This window comes from Cervus canadensis, chromosome 31 (assembly GCF_019320065.1).
Source record: "Cervus canadensis isolate Bull #8, Minnesota chromosome 31, ASM1932006v1, whole genome shotgun sequence".
In the NCBI taxonomy this organism is placed as follows: Eukaryota; Metazoa; Chordata; class Mammalia; order Artiodactyla; family Cervidae; genus Cervus; species Cervus canadensis.
The window spans coordinates 32,310,142-32,328,111 of NC_057416.1; the positions used below are offsets into that span (position 1 = coordinate 32,310,142).

Consider the following 17,970-nt stretch of genomic DNA (forward strand, 5'->3'; position numbering starts at 1 on the left):
TCAATTTAATACTGAACACAGGTTTTATATTTAATGTAACTTATAAATACGTAAATGTAAATAACCAGCCTTACTATTTGCTTTCACATCCTATGTTCTTTAGTTTACTCTGTTCTTGCCTTCTTTTGGGTTAATCAAATATGTTAAATGCTTTTGTTGTTCTGCTCTTTATTAGTTTTTAGTTTCTAATTACTGTATTATTATTCTTGTATTTATCTTAGATTATAGAGCAAATATTTGACTTATATCAATACTTAATTTCTCTGAGTGCTGCGTTTTATTGAAATGACTGAGTTTATTCCAGTTTTTTTTTTCCTGGTGATGTTATCTTCTTCTATTTTTATTCTTCTAGAGGTTAACATTATTTTTGACATTTTATTTATTTTATTTTCTAAATTAATTTAAGTATTTTTGACATTCTAATTGCTTCATTTCATAGTATCCTGTGTCCTTTCTAAGGTATACATACAAAGATATGTATATTAGTTTCCAGAAAAATACATATACAGGCAATCAGATTGAAATAAATACCTTCACCAAATATGTCAAGACATTGCTTTATCCCATCTGCACATATTCCGCCGACACAGAGCCATTGATTCTGTCCACATGGATGCCCGTCCTGAATATGAACATCCTCTTGACATGCTGCTGATGAACCATTGCAATATTCATGAAGATCACACTCATCGACGGAAGCCCTACATATGTGTCCTTTTGGTATAAACTGGTGGGGTGAGGTAAGCAATATTGAGTAAAGCAGGATGTGAGTATTTACATATGATAAGAAATGATAGCTTTACTAAGGTAGGTAATAGAACGCTTAAAGGCTCTTACCTCACAAGCCTCACAACACAGGCCACTATCACAGGCTGACCCAGGCTGGAGCCTACACGTGCCAGGGTTACAACACTGGTATGGCCGGACTGAACAGCCCTGAAAGGCAAATCAAATGCTCTGAAATACCTTCCAGCTTTACATGAAACAGATATTTAACAAGGACAGCATATTACATGATATACAGACAGCTGCTTAACTTAAATGTTGGCAAATGGAAAAATGTAGAGCCACTTAATTATTCATTTATTTAACATTTATTCATTACCTAATGTGCTAAACCAAGTGTTCTGTATATCACTAAGCTTGACTATTTTGGTAGTAGGATTTTCTGAGGTCCTGGAGTCCACCAAAGCCAAGACATCAATAACCATAAATGTATTTCCAGAAGAGGGAGAGAAAATTGGAAGGTGGGATTGACACATATACTACTATTTATAAAATAGATAACTAATAAGGACCTACTGTTTAGCACAGGGAACTCTATTCAATACTCTGTGATGGCCTATATGGGAACAAAAGCTAAAAAAGAATGAATATATAGTCAAGGCTATGGTTTTTCCAGTAGTCAAGTATGGATGTGAGAGTTGGACTATAAAGAAAGCTGAGTGCTGAAGAACTGATGTTTTTGAACTGTGGTGTTGGAGAAGACTCTTGAGAGTCCCTTGGACTGCAAGGAGATCCAACCAGTCCATCCTGAAGGAGATCAGTCCTGGGTGTTCATTGGAAGGTCTGATGCTGAGGCTGAAACTCCAATCCTTTGGCCACCTGATGCGAAGAGCTGACTCATTTGAAAAGACCCTGATGCTGGGAAAGATTGAGGGCAGGGGGAGAAGGGGACGACAGAGGATGAGATGGTTGGATAGCATCACCGACTCAATGGACTTGAGTTTGGGTGGACTCTGGGAGTTGGTGTTGGACAGGGAGGTCTGGCGTGCTGCAGCTCATGGGGTCACAAAGAGCCGGACACAACTGAGCAACTGAACTGAACAACTGATTGCTGATATGCTGACAGCCGACATGAACTCAACACTGTAAATCAGCTATACACTCCAAACTTTTTTTTAATTAAAAAAAAAGTAAAATAAAAAAGCTAAGAAATCAAGATCTTCGGCTTTTATAGCAAAGTTATTTCACAAGATGTGAAAGAAACAGAAGTTATGATTTTAAAAGTTGATTAGTTCTTAGTCAACTTATATGAATCTACTGTATTTTGATGTCTTTACCTTTTGAAGGATACTCAAAGTTTGCTTATAATTCTCTAAAGATGAAGAGATATAAAATGATATTTCTGAACATAATTGAAATTATTACCTTTAATTGTTCATCCATATTTATTACGTCTTGTTTTATGTTATAACTTATCTGTACCTGGTGGTTCTGTGTTTTAAAATTCCATTTTTAGAATTAATAAAAAGCAACTGATAGGAAATAAGGATGGAGACACAGAAGACAGACACACAGGCACACACACAGACACACAGACACACATGCACATTTTTAAATACCTGGGGATTTGAAATAGAGTTAATTGGGCAAAAATTTTCAATAAGTTACAAAAAATAATCATGGATTTTAGTAGTCTTATATGGGTTATGGCATGATAATTCCTAGGGCACACAAAGTTTGCAGTGTTTTCCAGAACTATTTTGCCTAATTAATGTCATTCTTATCTCTATGAGATTCCAGAGGGTAAAATTTTCTCAGGCAAGAATACTGGAGTGGGTTGCCATTTCCTTCTTCAGGGGATCTTCCTGATCCAGGGATCCAACCTGCATCTGTTTCATTGGCAGGTGGATTCTTTACCACTGTGCCACTTGGGAAGCCCCAGGAAAACTGGACAGATGCATGTAAATCAATGAAGTTAGACCACTCCTCCACACTATACACAAAAAGAAACTTAAAATGACTTAGATAAAAGACACAACATCATAAAACTCCTAGAAGAGAACATAGGCAAAACATTCTCTGGCATAAATCATAGATAGCAATGTTAGGTCAGTCTTCCAAGGCAATAGAGATAAAAGCAAAAATAAATAAATGGAACCTAATCAAACTTGCAAGTTTTTGTACCACAAAGGAAACAAACTAAGTCAAAAGGCAACTGGCAGGTTGCAAGAAAATATTTACAAATGATGCAACTGACAAGGGCTTAATTTCCAAAATATACAAAATGCTTATACAACTCAACAACAAAAATCCAATAAACCCAATTGAAAAATGGGCAGAAGACATAAATAGACATTTCCCCAAAGAAGATGTACAGATGGCCAATAGACACATGAAAAGATACTCAACATCATTAGTTATTAGAGAAATGCAAATCAAAACTATAGTGTGTTACTACCTCACATGTTCAGAAAGGCCATCATTAAAGAAAACTCTATAAATAACTTGCTGGAGAGGGTTTGGAGAAAAAGAAACACTTCCACATTGTTGGTGGGATTGTAAGTTAGTGCAGGCACTACAGAAAACACCATAGAAAAACTGAAAATAGAGTTGCTATATGATCCAGCATTCCCACTCCTGAGCACATATCTGGAAAAGCTATCATTTAAAATTAAAGCTATCATTAAACTATCATTTAAATATATCATGAATTCCTATATTTGCAGCAGTGCTATTCACAGTAGCCAAGACATGGGAACAACCTAAATGTCCGTCAACAGATGCATGGATAAAGACAATGTGGTTCATATATACAATGAAAGACTACTCAGTCATAAAAAAGAATGAAATAATGCCATTTACAGCACCCTGTTTCGACCTAGAGATTGTCATACCAAATGAAGTAAGTCAGAAAGAGAAAGACAAATGCCATGTGATATCACTTATATGTGGAATCTAAAATATGACACAAATGAACTGATCTATGAAACTGAAAGAGACACATGGAGCAGAGGACAGGGTTGTGGTTACCAAGGGGTCTGGGTGGAGGAGGAATGAACTGGGAGTTTGCGGTAGCAGATGCAAACTATGACATTATAGAATGAATAAATAATGAGGTCCATGGGCCTCCCGCATTGCAGGCAGACTTTACTATCTGAGCCACCAGGGAAGCCCTATTGTATAGCACAGGAAACTAGATCCAGCATTCCATAATAAACTCTAATGGAAAATAATATAATACAGCATGCATTTATATACACACATATATAAAATGAATAACTTTGCTGTGCAACAGTATACACAACATTATAAATCAGATATACTTCAACAGTTGTTTTCATTAGGAGCTCTGTGTTTAGTAAATTTGCAGCTCCACCAGCCAATCATGGTGTTGTCTTAGTCTCTAAGTCACGTCCGACTCTGCGACCCCAGGCCTCCAGGCTCCTCTGTCCATGGGATTTCCCAGGCAAGAATACTGGTATGGGTTGCCATTTCCTTCTCCATGGGATCTTCCCAATCCACTGATCTCACCCGAGACTCCTGCCATGTCTCTCCTGCATTGCAGATGGATTCTTTACCACTGAACCACCAGGGCAGACCAAAGAATGTATATATATATATATATATATATATATATATATATATACACATATAACTTTGCTGTCCAACAGAAGTTAACACAACATTGTATATCAGCTATACTGCAATAATAATAAAACTTTTTACAAAAAAGAAATACTAAGGAAGTATATACACAAGAGGGGAAGCATAAGCATAGTCAATTCAGCTAAAAGATTAAGAAGTGTATTCATACTGAATGAATGAATAATCTACAAACTGCTGAATTCACATATAAAAATATATGTGTAGTCATTAATATAATCCCAATATGCATCCTTTTTCTTTCATTTATTTTTATTAGTTGGAGGCTAATTACTTTACAATATTGTAGTGTTTTTTGCCATACATTGACATGAATCAGCCATGGATTTACCCAACATGCATTCTTAAGGCCTTTGTTAAAAAGCAAGTTTGATAAATTAGGTGAAATAGCAGTATTACACTATAAAATTAATACTTTTGATGTAATTCTGGTATATAGTTTTCCAAATTTGTACCAACCTCCATACCACCACAGTCACATTGTTCTCCACCTTCAACTTTTCCATTACCACAAACTGCAGCTTTGTATGTTGGATCTAAACGTGGCTGGTTTTGAAGACACTGGGACTTTGGCTTTGAAATAAAATGTACAAAATCTTCCACGCTGCAGTTACTAAAGAACTTCACACCACTGGAGTGACTAAAAACACATCAACATTACATTTTTATGTAACCATTGCTTCCTGAAAATTGCCTAGCCTCAGAATACAAGTCTATAATTTAACAATAAATATAGCTAATATAAAATTACTAAATTTTAAGGTAATGGACTCAAACCTTAGTTATGTGGGTTATTACTGGAAAATTTTATTCCCATGAGTATCATGAAAAAATTAGAGATTTTTGGACAAACTGCCAATTTTGTTTTTATTTTTTTGTGATTGCACCCAGGTGGAACATACTCTTTAGTCATATTAACCACGAATAAGAGATATATTATTATATTGCCAACAATTCAGATAATTTCTATCTAAATGCTAGAACACAAAAGGAGAAAAGTTGATAGAACTTTAATATTATTGAGAACCAGGCAGTGCAAGATGTTTATTTTGTGTGAACTGGCTTATAGAGGGTACACTATCTGACAATGAAAGCAATGTTGTCATTAGAAAGAGATGACCATTCATAATTATACCCAACTGGATAATTTATTTGCAGCTTGAACCTTTCACAAATTAGCTGGATGTCCTCATTCTCCTTTCTCCCATTTTTCCTTGATAATAGAACTTCTGATTTTCAGCTGAATACATGACTTCCTTGTGTGATACATACATTTCCCTTTTGTAAACCATAGGAGCAGACCACTAGCCTTAAAATGAAATTTTAAGTTACATGAACTTAACCATGAATTTAAGTTACATGAAGTAATGTTTACAGCCATGCTTTTTATCTGCCCCTTTATCCTACTGCCAAGAAGCCTCAGTTCCTGGCCATATGGCTCTCTATAGAAAGTTACTCAAGGGTCCTCATGATATTGCACCAGTTCCAACCCAAGCGCCTGATCAAAGAGAGAATACAGAGAAGTTTGCAAACTCTTTAATTATATAATCTTGAAAGTCACACACCATCATTTCTACCAAGGTCTATTTGATGAAATCAAGTCACCAAATCCAACCCACGTTTAACAGAGGGAAATCCAACTCTACCTCTTGAAGGGAGAAATGTCAACAATTTGTGGATGTATTTGGAAACCATCATTCTCTTTTCCTTTCCTTTTACTTCAGATAAAAATGATTATATCTTATCTCTATCTATTTTTTCTAAGATACTGTTTCCAAAGTTCAGATGTATTGCTACCTTCAAATGAGCACAATTTCATAAAGACAACTTCTTTATCTAAAGAAACAAAGTTCCTAGTTAAAATATTAACATTTCAAAGAAAGTAAAAATTCTCAGGCATATCATGTAGCACATCCGAGCTGCTGGAGACATAGACTGTATAAACCATGGACTATTGATTGCGAGCCCCCAGAAAAATGACAGCCTTTAAAAAAAAATCAGTGTGCGATGTGTATTTTCTATGGATTATAGAAACAAAATAACACGTTAAACTCCTTAGGTTTTGCTATTTAATAAGCCACATTTTAAGGTTAGGACTGAGTACAACTGCCTTAGAAAGGCATGCGTTCTACCAGGATAGGACTCAGTTCTATGTAAATCACTGAATGTGATTTTGCCAAAAGTCATTAAACACGAGTAATTCTAGGAGATGTTTCCCATCAATTTAAAGACTAGTAACAAATCTTTTTCAAATATGCTGTTTATTCACATTTTCCTTTTAATAGTGATAGATTTTTCACATCAATTTTTTGCCAGTCAATAATGATCAAAATGGTCATGTACAGATGTGAGAGTTGGACTATAAAGAAAGCTGAGCACCAAAGAATTGATGCTTTTGAACTGTCTGTGGTGTTGGAGAAGACTTTTGGGAGTCCCTTGGACTGCAAGGAGATAAAACCAGTTAATCCTAAAGGAAATCAGTCCTGAATATTCATTGGAAGGGCTAATGCTAAAGCTGAAGCTCCAGTACTTTGGCCACCTGATGCAAAGAGCTGACTCATTGGAAAAGACCCTAATGCTGAGAAAGATTGAAGGCAGAAGGAGAATGGGATGACAGAGGATGAGATGGTTGGATGGGATCACCAATGCTATGGACATGAGTTTGAGTAAGCTCCGGCAGTTGGTGATAGACAAGGAAGCCTGTTGTGCTGCAGTTCATGGGGTGGCAAAGAGTCAGACATGATTGAGCGACTGAACTGAATGATCAAAATGTCTGTGTCCTCCAAAATTTCACAATCATGCTATTAAAATGATGCAATACATTTAAAGATAAGATTAACAAGCATTTTTTTGCAAGATTGTAATTTGTCAAGTTAAGCTTTTTAAAAAAGGTTTCCACAGATGCATGGTTTCTATATGTGTATTAATAATTCTACCATATTTATACAGGCCATCACTTTATATTTTTAAGCAAAATTTCTATTTTTTCATATCTACACAAGAATCAAAATTCTATTATGTCAAAAAATTAATTAAAAAATTTCAACTCTCATTACTATTTGCAAATTAAAGTTTGTTGTTTTGGGAGAGAAATTGGAAGGTGAAAAAAGGCAAAATATTTGAGATAATATAGAAGAAATTAAATGTATTATTAAATAAAATGATGTACTATTGGGTTTACAGTCCAAGAAAAAAAAGGATAAAAGTCTGACTTCAGTTACTGATTGGATGATGGTTTCCCTAAATCTCCTGACTATTTGGTCCTAACTCTATAAAATCTCATGGCATATTCTAAAAATATTGAGGATAATAGCGAAGAATTCACTAGGCCTTTGAGGCACAATAAGTACTGCAAAAGGCCTTCTCTAGTGACAAAGAAAAACCCAAACCTGTGTCTTCTACATTGCAGGTGGGTTCTTTACCCCTGAGCTTCTGGAGAGGCCCCTGCTTATATTACCCGTCAGTTTTTTGTAGGTTGTCCACTTTTTTCCATTTAAGCCCTTAGCATATTAATCATAGTTAAACTCCCAGTCTAATAATTGCAAAATCTTTGCCATATCTGAACCAAGTTTTCATGCCTGCCTTTTCTCATGTCTTCTCAAGCTCTGCTTTTCCTTGCCCTTCGTTTGACTTGTAACTTTGTGTTGAAAGCTGGACTTGTGGTGGATGTCAGAGGCTTCAGATTCTTCAGGTGTCTTCTGTTGTCTCCCTATGGTCTATAGGTTTTCCCAGTAACTCTGTCTGAAATGGAGTCTGTGTCTGGCAGCTCTCATGGTATAATGCATGGCTTTTCTACCAAAGTCCTGTGCATGTGGTGGTTAGGTGCTGAAAAGCATCTTTGAAATCAGTAGATGCCAACATTTCAGGCTGAGCCAGGTAGAATGAAGAAGATTCATGTTAAAAGGCCTTACTAAGTCATTCTTGTATAACGATAACAAGTCTGTATTTGACTTATCAAATCATGCATTAAGCTATAAAATCATGCAAGTAACAAAGTGATGAATGTAAAATGTGACCTACTTCTACATTTATCATTTTGTTACTTGTGTGATTTTATAGCTTAATTCATAATTTGATAGGCCAGAAACAGTAAGTAGGTTACAAAGGGGGCTTCCCTGGTGGCTCAGACAGTAAAGAATCCATCTGCAATGTGGGAGACCTGGGTTCAGCCCCAGGGTTGGGAAGATCCCCTGGGGGAGGGCACAGAAACCCACTCCAGTATTCCTGCCTGGAGAATCCCCATGGACAGAGCAGCCTGGTGGGCTGCAGCCCATGGGGTCACAAAGAGATGGACACGACTGAGCGACTAAGCACACAGGTCACATGTGAGAAAGCAAGTGTGACATTAGATTACAAGAAATACTGAGAGATACATGCAGCAGGGGCATTGGATTATATATTTTGATCTGGGATCAGTGACCACAATTTATATTTGACTATTGCTAATTATTTTGATAGCACAGATTTCATAAACAAAATACACAAAGCTTGTTTTCACATAAACTACATACGTAAAGCATATAAAAGTGAAGCATCTTACATAGCTGCTGGGTTCATAATGCAGACCTCTCCTGGGCAGTGGCATTTGTTAATGTCATCATAAGGTATTCCCATACTAAGGCTCAATAACTGAGCTAAAATAATGGCAAGTGATTCCAGGTTTATGGTGCTGGGGTGCTGGGGAAAAAAACACACACACACACACACTTATACATTCACATATATGGAGCATAATATAATTATTAGAAACAGTCACATGATGAAATGCAATTGAGACATCAAATATGTCAATCACAGAAGGTGTCATTATCAATATAAGGGAAAATAGCAAAAGGAAAGGGAAAAAGCAAAGTGTGAAATTTTACCAAAACACAAATGTATTGTTCATTTGTTGGCATCAGGCCAAGAAAATATTTGTAACAATAACTTGGTATTCATATATAACAATAGTGCCATGTTTTACTTTTAAAAGAAAATAAAAAAGACACCCACTTATATACACAGTTATAAAGTGCCAGTTACAAATGAATAGTTTGCCAGTTATAAATGAATAGTTTGTGTTCATTTATAATTTAATTATTAGGAGATAATATTTTATATGATGTTTCACACATTTTCAAAAATCATAAATTAACGCTTATATTAGTTTAGATTATGGTAATAATGACTCTTGCTTTTTTTCCCTTGCTTTTCTTTTTTTTTAAAGAATAGCAAGAAAAAGCAAAAAAAAATAAAAAAATAAAAAAATTTAAAAAAGCAAGAGTCATTTTTACCATAGCCTAAATTAGCAAAAGAGCTTCAGAAAAACATCTACTTTTGCTTTATTGACTATACCAAAGCATTTGACTGTGTGGATCACAACAAACTCTGGAAAATTTTTAAAGAGGTGGGAATACCAGACCACCTGACTTGCCTTCTGAGAAACCTGTATGCAGGTCAAGAAGCAACAGTTAGAAATGGACATGGAACAACAGACTGGTTCTAAATCAGGAAAGGAGTGCGTCAAGGCTGTATATTGTCACCCTGCTTATTTAACTCATATGCAGAGTACATCATGTGAAATGCTGGGCTGGATAAAGCACAAGCTGGAATCAAGATTGCTGGGAGAAATATCAATAACCTTAGATACGCAGATGACACCACTCTTATGGCAGAAAGCAAAGAAGAGCCTCTTGATGAAAGTGAAAGAGGAGAGTGAAAAGTTGGTTTAAAGCTCAACATTCAGAAAACTAAGATCATGGCATCTGGTCCCAGCACTTCATGGCAGATAGATGGGGAAACAGTGGAAACAGCGAGAAACTTTATTTTCTTGGGCTCCAAAATCACTGCAGATGTGACTGCAGCCATGAAATTAAAAGATGATTGCTCCTTGGAAGAAAAGTTATGACCAACCTAGACAGCATATTAAAAAGAAGAGACATTACTTTGCCATCAATAGTCCACTAGTCAAAGCTATAGTTTTCCCAGTAGTCACGTATGGTTGTGAGAGTTGGACCATAAAGAAATTTGAGAGCTGAAGAATTGATGTTTTTGAATGGAGGTGTTGGAGAAAATTCTTGAGAGTCCCTTGGACAGCAAGGGGATCTAACCAGTTAATCCTACAGTAAATCAGCCCTGAATATTCATTGGGAGGACTGATGTTGAAGCTGAAACTCCAATACTTTGGAGATCTGATGTGAAGAACTGACTCATTGGAAAAAATCCTGATGCTGGGAAAAGTTAAAAGCAGGAGGAGAAGGGGGCAACAGAGGATGAGATAGTTGGATGGCATCACTGACTTGATGGACATGAGTTTGAGCAAGCTCTGGGAGTTGGTGATGGACAGGGAAGCCTGGCGTGCTGCAGTCCATGGGGTCATAAAGAGTCGGACATGACGGAGTAACCGAACTGAATAATGACTGAAAATAAGAATACTGACCTTCCATAGTTGTTTTAAACTTTATTTTAAAAATAAAATAAGGGAGGGAGGGAGAGAGAGCCAGGGAAGAGGAGGAGAAGGGGAGGAGGAATGATTGATGCTGTGGGGAGGAAAATGAAGGATTCTGCTAAATTTCAAGCATATAAATAATAGGATATTATAAAATATAATGATAGGACACTTTTATTAGCATAGTTTTCAGACTTTCTAAGTTTCAGGATCATGTAGAAAATGCCTGTAATCTCTCAATCAGAATATCTTTACAATTGTTTCTTTTTCTCTTGTTCCTCATTAGCATTTATAGCTCAGGAAGAGGGAAACAACAACATCCAAACCATCTCCCTTTAGTTATTTGTGTGTGTATGTTAGTCATCCAGTGATGTCTGACTCTTTGTGATCCCATGGACTGTAGCCCACGAGGCTCCTCTGTCCATGGGATTCTCCAGGCAAGAATACTGGGGTGGGTTGCTGTTATTGTATAAAAACCCCAATAGGCAACGACAGAGGATGAGATGGTTGGATGGCATCACTGACTTGATGGATATGAGTCTGAGCAAGCTCTGGGAATTGGTATTGGACAGGGAAGCCTGGCGTGCTACAGTCCATGGGGTTGCAAAGAGTCAGACACGACTGAGCGACTGAACTGAACTGATCTGTGAGTTTGATGTATGAAGCAGGACAGCCAAAGCTGGTGCTCTGTGACAACCTGGAGGGATAGGGTGGGGAGGGAGGTGGATGGGGGCTCAGGAAGGAGGGGATACAGGTATACCTATGGCTAATGCTTATTGATGTATGGCAGAACTAACACAATATTGTAAAGTAACTATCCTCCAGCTAAAATATTAAAAAAAGAACAGCATCTGACGTCTGTTATAGCTTTGCTTGTGGCTTCTTTTGCCCAACATATATGTTCTGAAACTCAACAATGGTAAGTATAACAATACATCTTTTTATTGCTTATAGTATATGAACCATTATATGAAGCAATAAAAAACATGTTTATCAATTTCACGGATAACCAATATTGTTAAGATGTCAATCTCCCTTCAAATTGACCTAAAGATTCAATTCAAAACCAATCAATGTCCAAGCAGTTTTTCTTGAAATTGACAAGCTGATTTTAAAAGAGAAAGGCAGCAAACCTAGAAAAGCTAAATCAGTCTGAAGAGGCAGTAGTAGGGCTCACACTATCATTTTTTATAATTTGCCATAAAACTACAGCAAGTTTTATTTATATTGAGACAAGGAGGTGTTGGAGAAAGGAAAGACGTAAAGCTGTCTATGTATCTATCATCTATTCATCATCTCTATCATGCACATATCTTTTAATGTTTAAGGACATAGTTATACTTAAGTAATAGAAATTGTATTAATCAGACTTCTTTTGAGAAATAAAACCAATAGCATATATATAACAATGAATATTATATATGAAGAGTTTACAATAAAGAATTGGTTCAGACAAATATGAAGACTGGCAAGTCCAGACCTTCAGAGTGAGCTGGAAGCCTGGAGACACAGGAGAGCTGATAGCGCAGTTGAAGCCTGAAGGCACACTGCTGATGAATTTCCTCCTGCTAGAAGGGGATGGTGTTTTTGTTCTATTCAGGCCTTGAACCGATTGGATGAGGTCAACCCACATTGCGGAGGGCAAGGTGCTTTACTCAGATTTCACTGATTTAAATATTAATCTAATCAAACCTCTCCAAAGTGACATATAAAATTAAGCATCACAAAAGTCTCTCAAACTTTAGAGGTTCAGGTTCAAAATGCAACTATTTTTACACCTTTCCATTTCCCCTCTGCCTCCAAGGCCAGCTGCACCAATTCCCCCTACCGAGTTTTTAAAGAAAAATCTTAAGCATAGTCATAGATGTTTCCATCATTCATGGTATGTATCCAGTAAGTTAGCAAGCCCTATATGTTCTGCTTTCGTGATATATACCAGATAAAAATTACTTCTCGCATATCCAAGAATAAGACACTAGCTAATATCTCAGATGACCATTATATCTACTACCGTGGGCAGGAATCCCTTAGAAGAAATGGATTAGCCATCAACAAAAGAGTCTGAAATGCAGTACTTGGATGCAATCTCAAAAATGACAGGATGATCTCTGTTCATTTCCAAGGCAAACCATTCAATATTACAGTAATCCAAGTCTATGCCCCAACCAGTAATGCTGAAGAAGCTGAAATTGAACAGTTCTATGAAGACCTACCAGACCTTCTAGAACTAACACTCAAAAAGGATGTCCTTTTCATTATAGAGGACTGGAATGCAAAAGTAGGAAGTCAAGAAACACCTGGAGTAACAGGCAACTTTGGCCTTGGAGTACAGAATGAAGCAGGGCAAAGGCTAATAGAGTTCTGCCAAGAGAACACACTGGTCGTAGCAAACACCCTTTTCCAAAAACACAAGAGAAGACTCTACATCTGGGCATCACCAAATGGTTGACACTGAAATCAGATTGATTATATTCTTTGCAGCCAAAGATGGAGAAGCTTCATACAGTCAGCAAAAACAAAACTGGGAGCTGACTGTGGCCCAGATCATGTACTCCTTATTGCCAAATTCAGACTGAAATTGGAGAAAGTGGAGAAAACCACTAGACCATTCAGGTATGACCTAAATCAAATCCCTGATGACTATACAGTGGAAGTGAGAAATAGATTTAAGGGACTAGATCTGATGGACAGAGTGCCTGATGAACTATGGACAGAGGTTCGTGACATTGTACAGGAGACAGGAATGAAGATTATCCCCAAGAACAAGAAATGCAAAAAAGCAAAATGGCTGTCTGAGGAGGCCTTACAAATCGCTGTGTAAAAAGGGAAGTGAAAAGGAAAGGAGAAAAGGAAAGATATATCCATTTGAATGCAGATTTCCAAAGAATAGCAAGGAGATATAAGAAAGTCTTCCACAGTGATCAATGCAAAGAAATAGAGGAAAACAATAGAATGGGAAAGACTAGAGATCTCTTCAAGAAAATTGGAGATACTAAGGGAACATTTTATGCAAAGATGGGCTCAATAAATGACAGAAATGGTAGGGACCTAACAGAAGCAGAAGATATTAAGAAGAGGTGGCAAGAATACACAGAACTGTCCCAGATAATCACGATGGTGTGATCACTCACCTAGAGCCAGACATCCTGGAATGTGAAGTCAAGTGGGCCTTAGGAAGCATCACTACAAACAAAGCTAGTGGAGGTGATGGAATTCCGGTTGAGCTCTTTCAAATCCTGAAAGATGATGCTGTGAGAGTGCTGCACTCAATACACCAGCAAATTTGGAAAACTCAGCAGTGGCCACAGGACTGGAAAAGGTCAGTTTCCATTCCAATCCCAAACAAAGGTAATGCCAAAGAATGCTCAAACTACTGCACAATTGCACTCATCTCACACGCTAGTAAAGTAATGCTTAAACTTCTCCAAGCCAGGCTTCAGCGATACGTGAACTGTGAACTTCCAGATGTGCAAGCTGGTTTTAGAAAATGCAGAGGAACCAAAGTTCAAATTACCAACATCTTCTGGATCATCAAAAAAGCAAGAGAGTTCCAGAAAAACATCTATTTCTGCTTTATTGATTATGCCAAAGCCTTCGACTGTGTGGATCACAATAAACTGTGGAAAATTCTGAAAGAGATAGGAATACCAGACCACCTGACTTGCTTCTTGAGAAACCTATATGCAGGTCAGGAAGCAACAGTTAGAACTGGACATGGAAAACAGACTGGTTCCAAATAGGAAAAGGAGCACATCAAGGCTGTATATTGTCACCTTGCTTATTGAACTTATATGCAGAGTACATCATGAGAAATGCTGGGCTGGAGGAAGCACAAGCTGGAATCAAGATTGCCAGGAGAAATATCAATAACCTCAGATATGCAGAGGACACCACCCTTATGGCAGAAAGTGAAGAAGAGCTAAAGAGCCTCTTGATGAAAGTGAAAGAGGAGAGTGAAAAAGTCGGCTTAAAGCTCAACATTCAGAAAACTAAGATCATGGCCTCTGGTCCCATCACTTCATGTTAAATAGATGGGGAAACAGTGGAAACTGTGGCTGACTTAATTTTTCTGGGCTCCAAAATCACTGCAGATGATGATTGCACCCATGAAATTTAAGACACTTACTCCTTGGAAGGAAAGTTACGACCAGCCTAGACAGCATATTAAAAAGTAGAAACCTCACTTTGTCAACACAGGTCCGCCTAGTCAAGGCTATGGTTTTTCCAGTGGTCATGTATGGATATGAGAGTTGAACTATAAAAAAGCTGACAGCCAAAGAATTGATGCTTTTGAACTGAGGTGTTAGGGAAGACTCCTGAGAGTCCCTTGGTCTGCAAGGAGATCCAACCAGTCCATTCTAAAGGAGATCAGTCTTGGGTGTTCACTGGAAGGACTGATGTTGAAGCTGAAAATCCCATACTTTGGCCACCTGTTGCGAAGAGCTGACTCATTGGAAATGACTCTGATGCTGGGAAAGATTGAGGGCAGGCGAGAAGGGGACGACAGAGGATGAGATGGTTGGGTGGCATCACCAACTCAGTGGACATAGGTTTGGGTAGACTCCTGGAGTTGGTGATGGACAGGGGGGCCTGGTGTGCTGCGGTTCATGGGGTCACTAAGAGTCGGACATGATTGAGCGACCTGACTGAATACCAATCATTTGAAACTGTCTCCTTAGTCTCCTTGTGGTGGATCTCCAGTCCTCTACAATCACTTTTCTATATAATCAGAAAAATATTTCTGTCTGGCTTCAAAACTTCCAGTGCCTATTCATTACAAAGAGGATAATATTCAAAACTATTTACTAAGATCAATAAGGCTCTATATGCTTATAGACTGCTGCTTCCTTTGACAATCAATATTTTCGCAACCATCTTCTTTCCTGATATTCATTTCCACCTGTAAGCCTTGAATTTAATGATAATTCTCATGGGTTCTGATTTCCCAGGTCTTGCAATGACTGTTTTTGTCTCATCATTCATTCCTCTTCTTAAAAACCTTCTCTTTGAAGTTTTTATCTCATGATCCCATCTAAAATAACCTACTCTGCGTCCTGTCAATTTTTATTATATTATCCTGATATATCTTTTTATTGCACGCGTGTTCAATTGTATCCGACTCTTTGTGACCGTGTGGACTGTCTTCTGTCCACGCAATTTTCCAGGCAAGAATATTGGGGTGGGTTGTCATTTTGTACTCCAGATCTTATTAGGAAATGCAAATATAAGAATTAAATAACCAGTTCCCTCAAAATTGTGTTTCTAAAAGCATTTTTTAAAGACCTAATATCCTTTTAGAATATCTCTGTTCTACCTATCATATCTTTATTTCTGCTTTTGTCTTCACTATTTCTTGTGTTCCACATGTTTTAGAGCAATGTTGTTTTCATCTTTCCAGACGTTTCTGGTTGGATAAATAGCTCACTGATTTTCAGCTTTATTTTTTTGCCAAATTCACTAGATACTAATTTCCTTAACTATTCTGCCTGAAGACTCCCACTCCTCAAGTTTTAGCATGAGTTATTTTATAGTAATGTCTTTAGACATTCACAACTTCCCATTATGACCCTGTCTATAGTTTACTAGTGCTTTTGACTGGAAGTCTATTATAAACATTAAAGTTTAATATTATATTTCATTTTTCTTAGTGCCTGAATGTATTTTTCTTGTTGAAAATCATTTGATTATATATGTCGAGGTCTATATCTAGACTTCCTATTTTGTTATATTGATAAATTTATCTACACTGTAACATCTTAATTACCACAGTTTTATAATAAGTTTATATCTTCAACTTTTCCTCAATTTCCAATCTGGCTTTATCTATTTCCTTATATATATATACACACACATATATATATATGTATAAGATTTCAATATAAGCTTGTCAATTTTACCCCAAAAAAGTTGCTGAGATTTTCATTAGGATTGCACTGACATCGCTACAATATAGAAAAAGAAAATTGAATCCTATGTGAAAGAGGAAACAATTCAACAGAGTAAGAAAAAATCTATATAAGCATACCAAAAACTATAGTAAAAAATTCTGCTACTAAAATGGGACATTTAGAAAAAAAATTCACATAAGTTTAAATGGAGTTAATTCCCCTTCAAAAATAAATATAGGATAAAAAAACAAAATACATTAACTTAAAGTTTAGAAGATTAGAAATATTGATGGACTTGAGCTTTTTTATTATGTTAAAAATGTCTATGATAACCTAGAACAAACATAATATCTAATAGTAAAATATTGAGAGTTTTTTCCTTGAGGAAATGATACAAAAATGTCTACTATGAATTCAACTAAACATTGTTAACTTGAGTTGCTCTTGGGATCCTAGGCAATTCAATAGGAGAACAAAACTAAAAATAAAAGATATACATATTGGTAAGAGAAAAGAGAATAAAATTGTTTCTATTCACATATGGCAAAATTGGACACAAAAATTTATCTCTAAAACTACTAGAAGTAAATATAGATATATTATTTTATACCAGTCAATAACATTTGTTTTTCAATATAACAGAAACTCATAAATTATACTTAAAATACAGTATTTACTGATATCATCAAACAATGTAGTATTTACTGGGATGCTTAGGAATAAATCAAACAAAATATTTACAAAACTTTTACATGGAAAACTACACTGATGTTTATGCCTATTTGCTATTATATCTATAAGTATATCGTATTCTAAATCTCATTTTCTCATGTTTACTTCTTATTTAACTGAGGTATATTTTATTATCTTATATTCACCTTCACTTTGTCCTATTAATGTATTTCTTTTAGATAACTAATATTTGAACTTAATTTTTTTTTTTTTTTTTTAATTTTTTTATTAGTTGGAGGCTAATTACTTCACAACATTTCAGTGGGTTTTGTCATACATTGATATGAATCAGCCATAGATTTACACTTATTCCCCATCCCAATCCCCCCTCCCACCTCCCTCTTCACCCGACTCCTCTGGGTCTTCCCAGTGCACCAGGCCCGAGCACTTGTCTCATGCATCCCACCTGGGCTGGTGATCTGTTTCACCATAGATATTATACATGCTGTTCTTTTGAAACATCCCACCCTCACATTCTCCCACAGAGTTCAAAAGTCTTGTTCTGTAATTTCTTTTCTTTTTCTGTTTGACATA

At 36.5% G+C, this 17,970-nt stretch overlaps 1 protein-coding gene across 1 annotated transcript in view; it reads right to left on the reverse strand.

Annotated features, from left to right (window-relative positions):
* The window catches only part of ADAM2 (ADAM metallopeptidase domain 2), a 108,424-nt gene that overhangs the window by 41,364 nt on the left and 49,090 nt on the right, over positions 1–17,970 (reverse strand). The window contains exons 11-14 of the mRNA XM_043454360.1: positions 8,930–9,066; positions 4,849–5,029; positions 838–936; positions 532–727 (exon numbers count right to left, since the gene is read on the reverse strand). Of these exons, the coding sequence (XP_043310295.1) occupies positions 532–727; positions 838–936; positions 4,849–5,029; positions 8,930–9,066 (613 nt within the window). The remainder of the gene's footprint in view (positions 1–531; positions 728–837; positions 937–4,848; positions 5,030–8,929; positions 9,067–17,970) is intronic.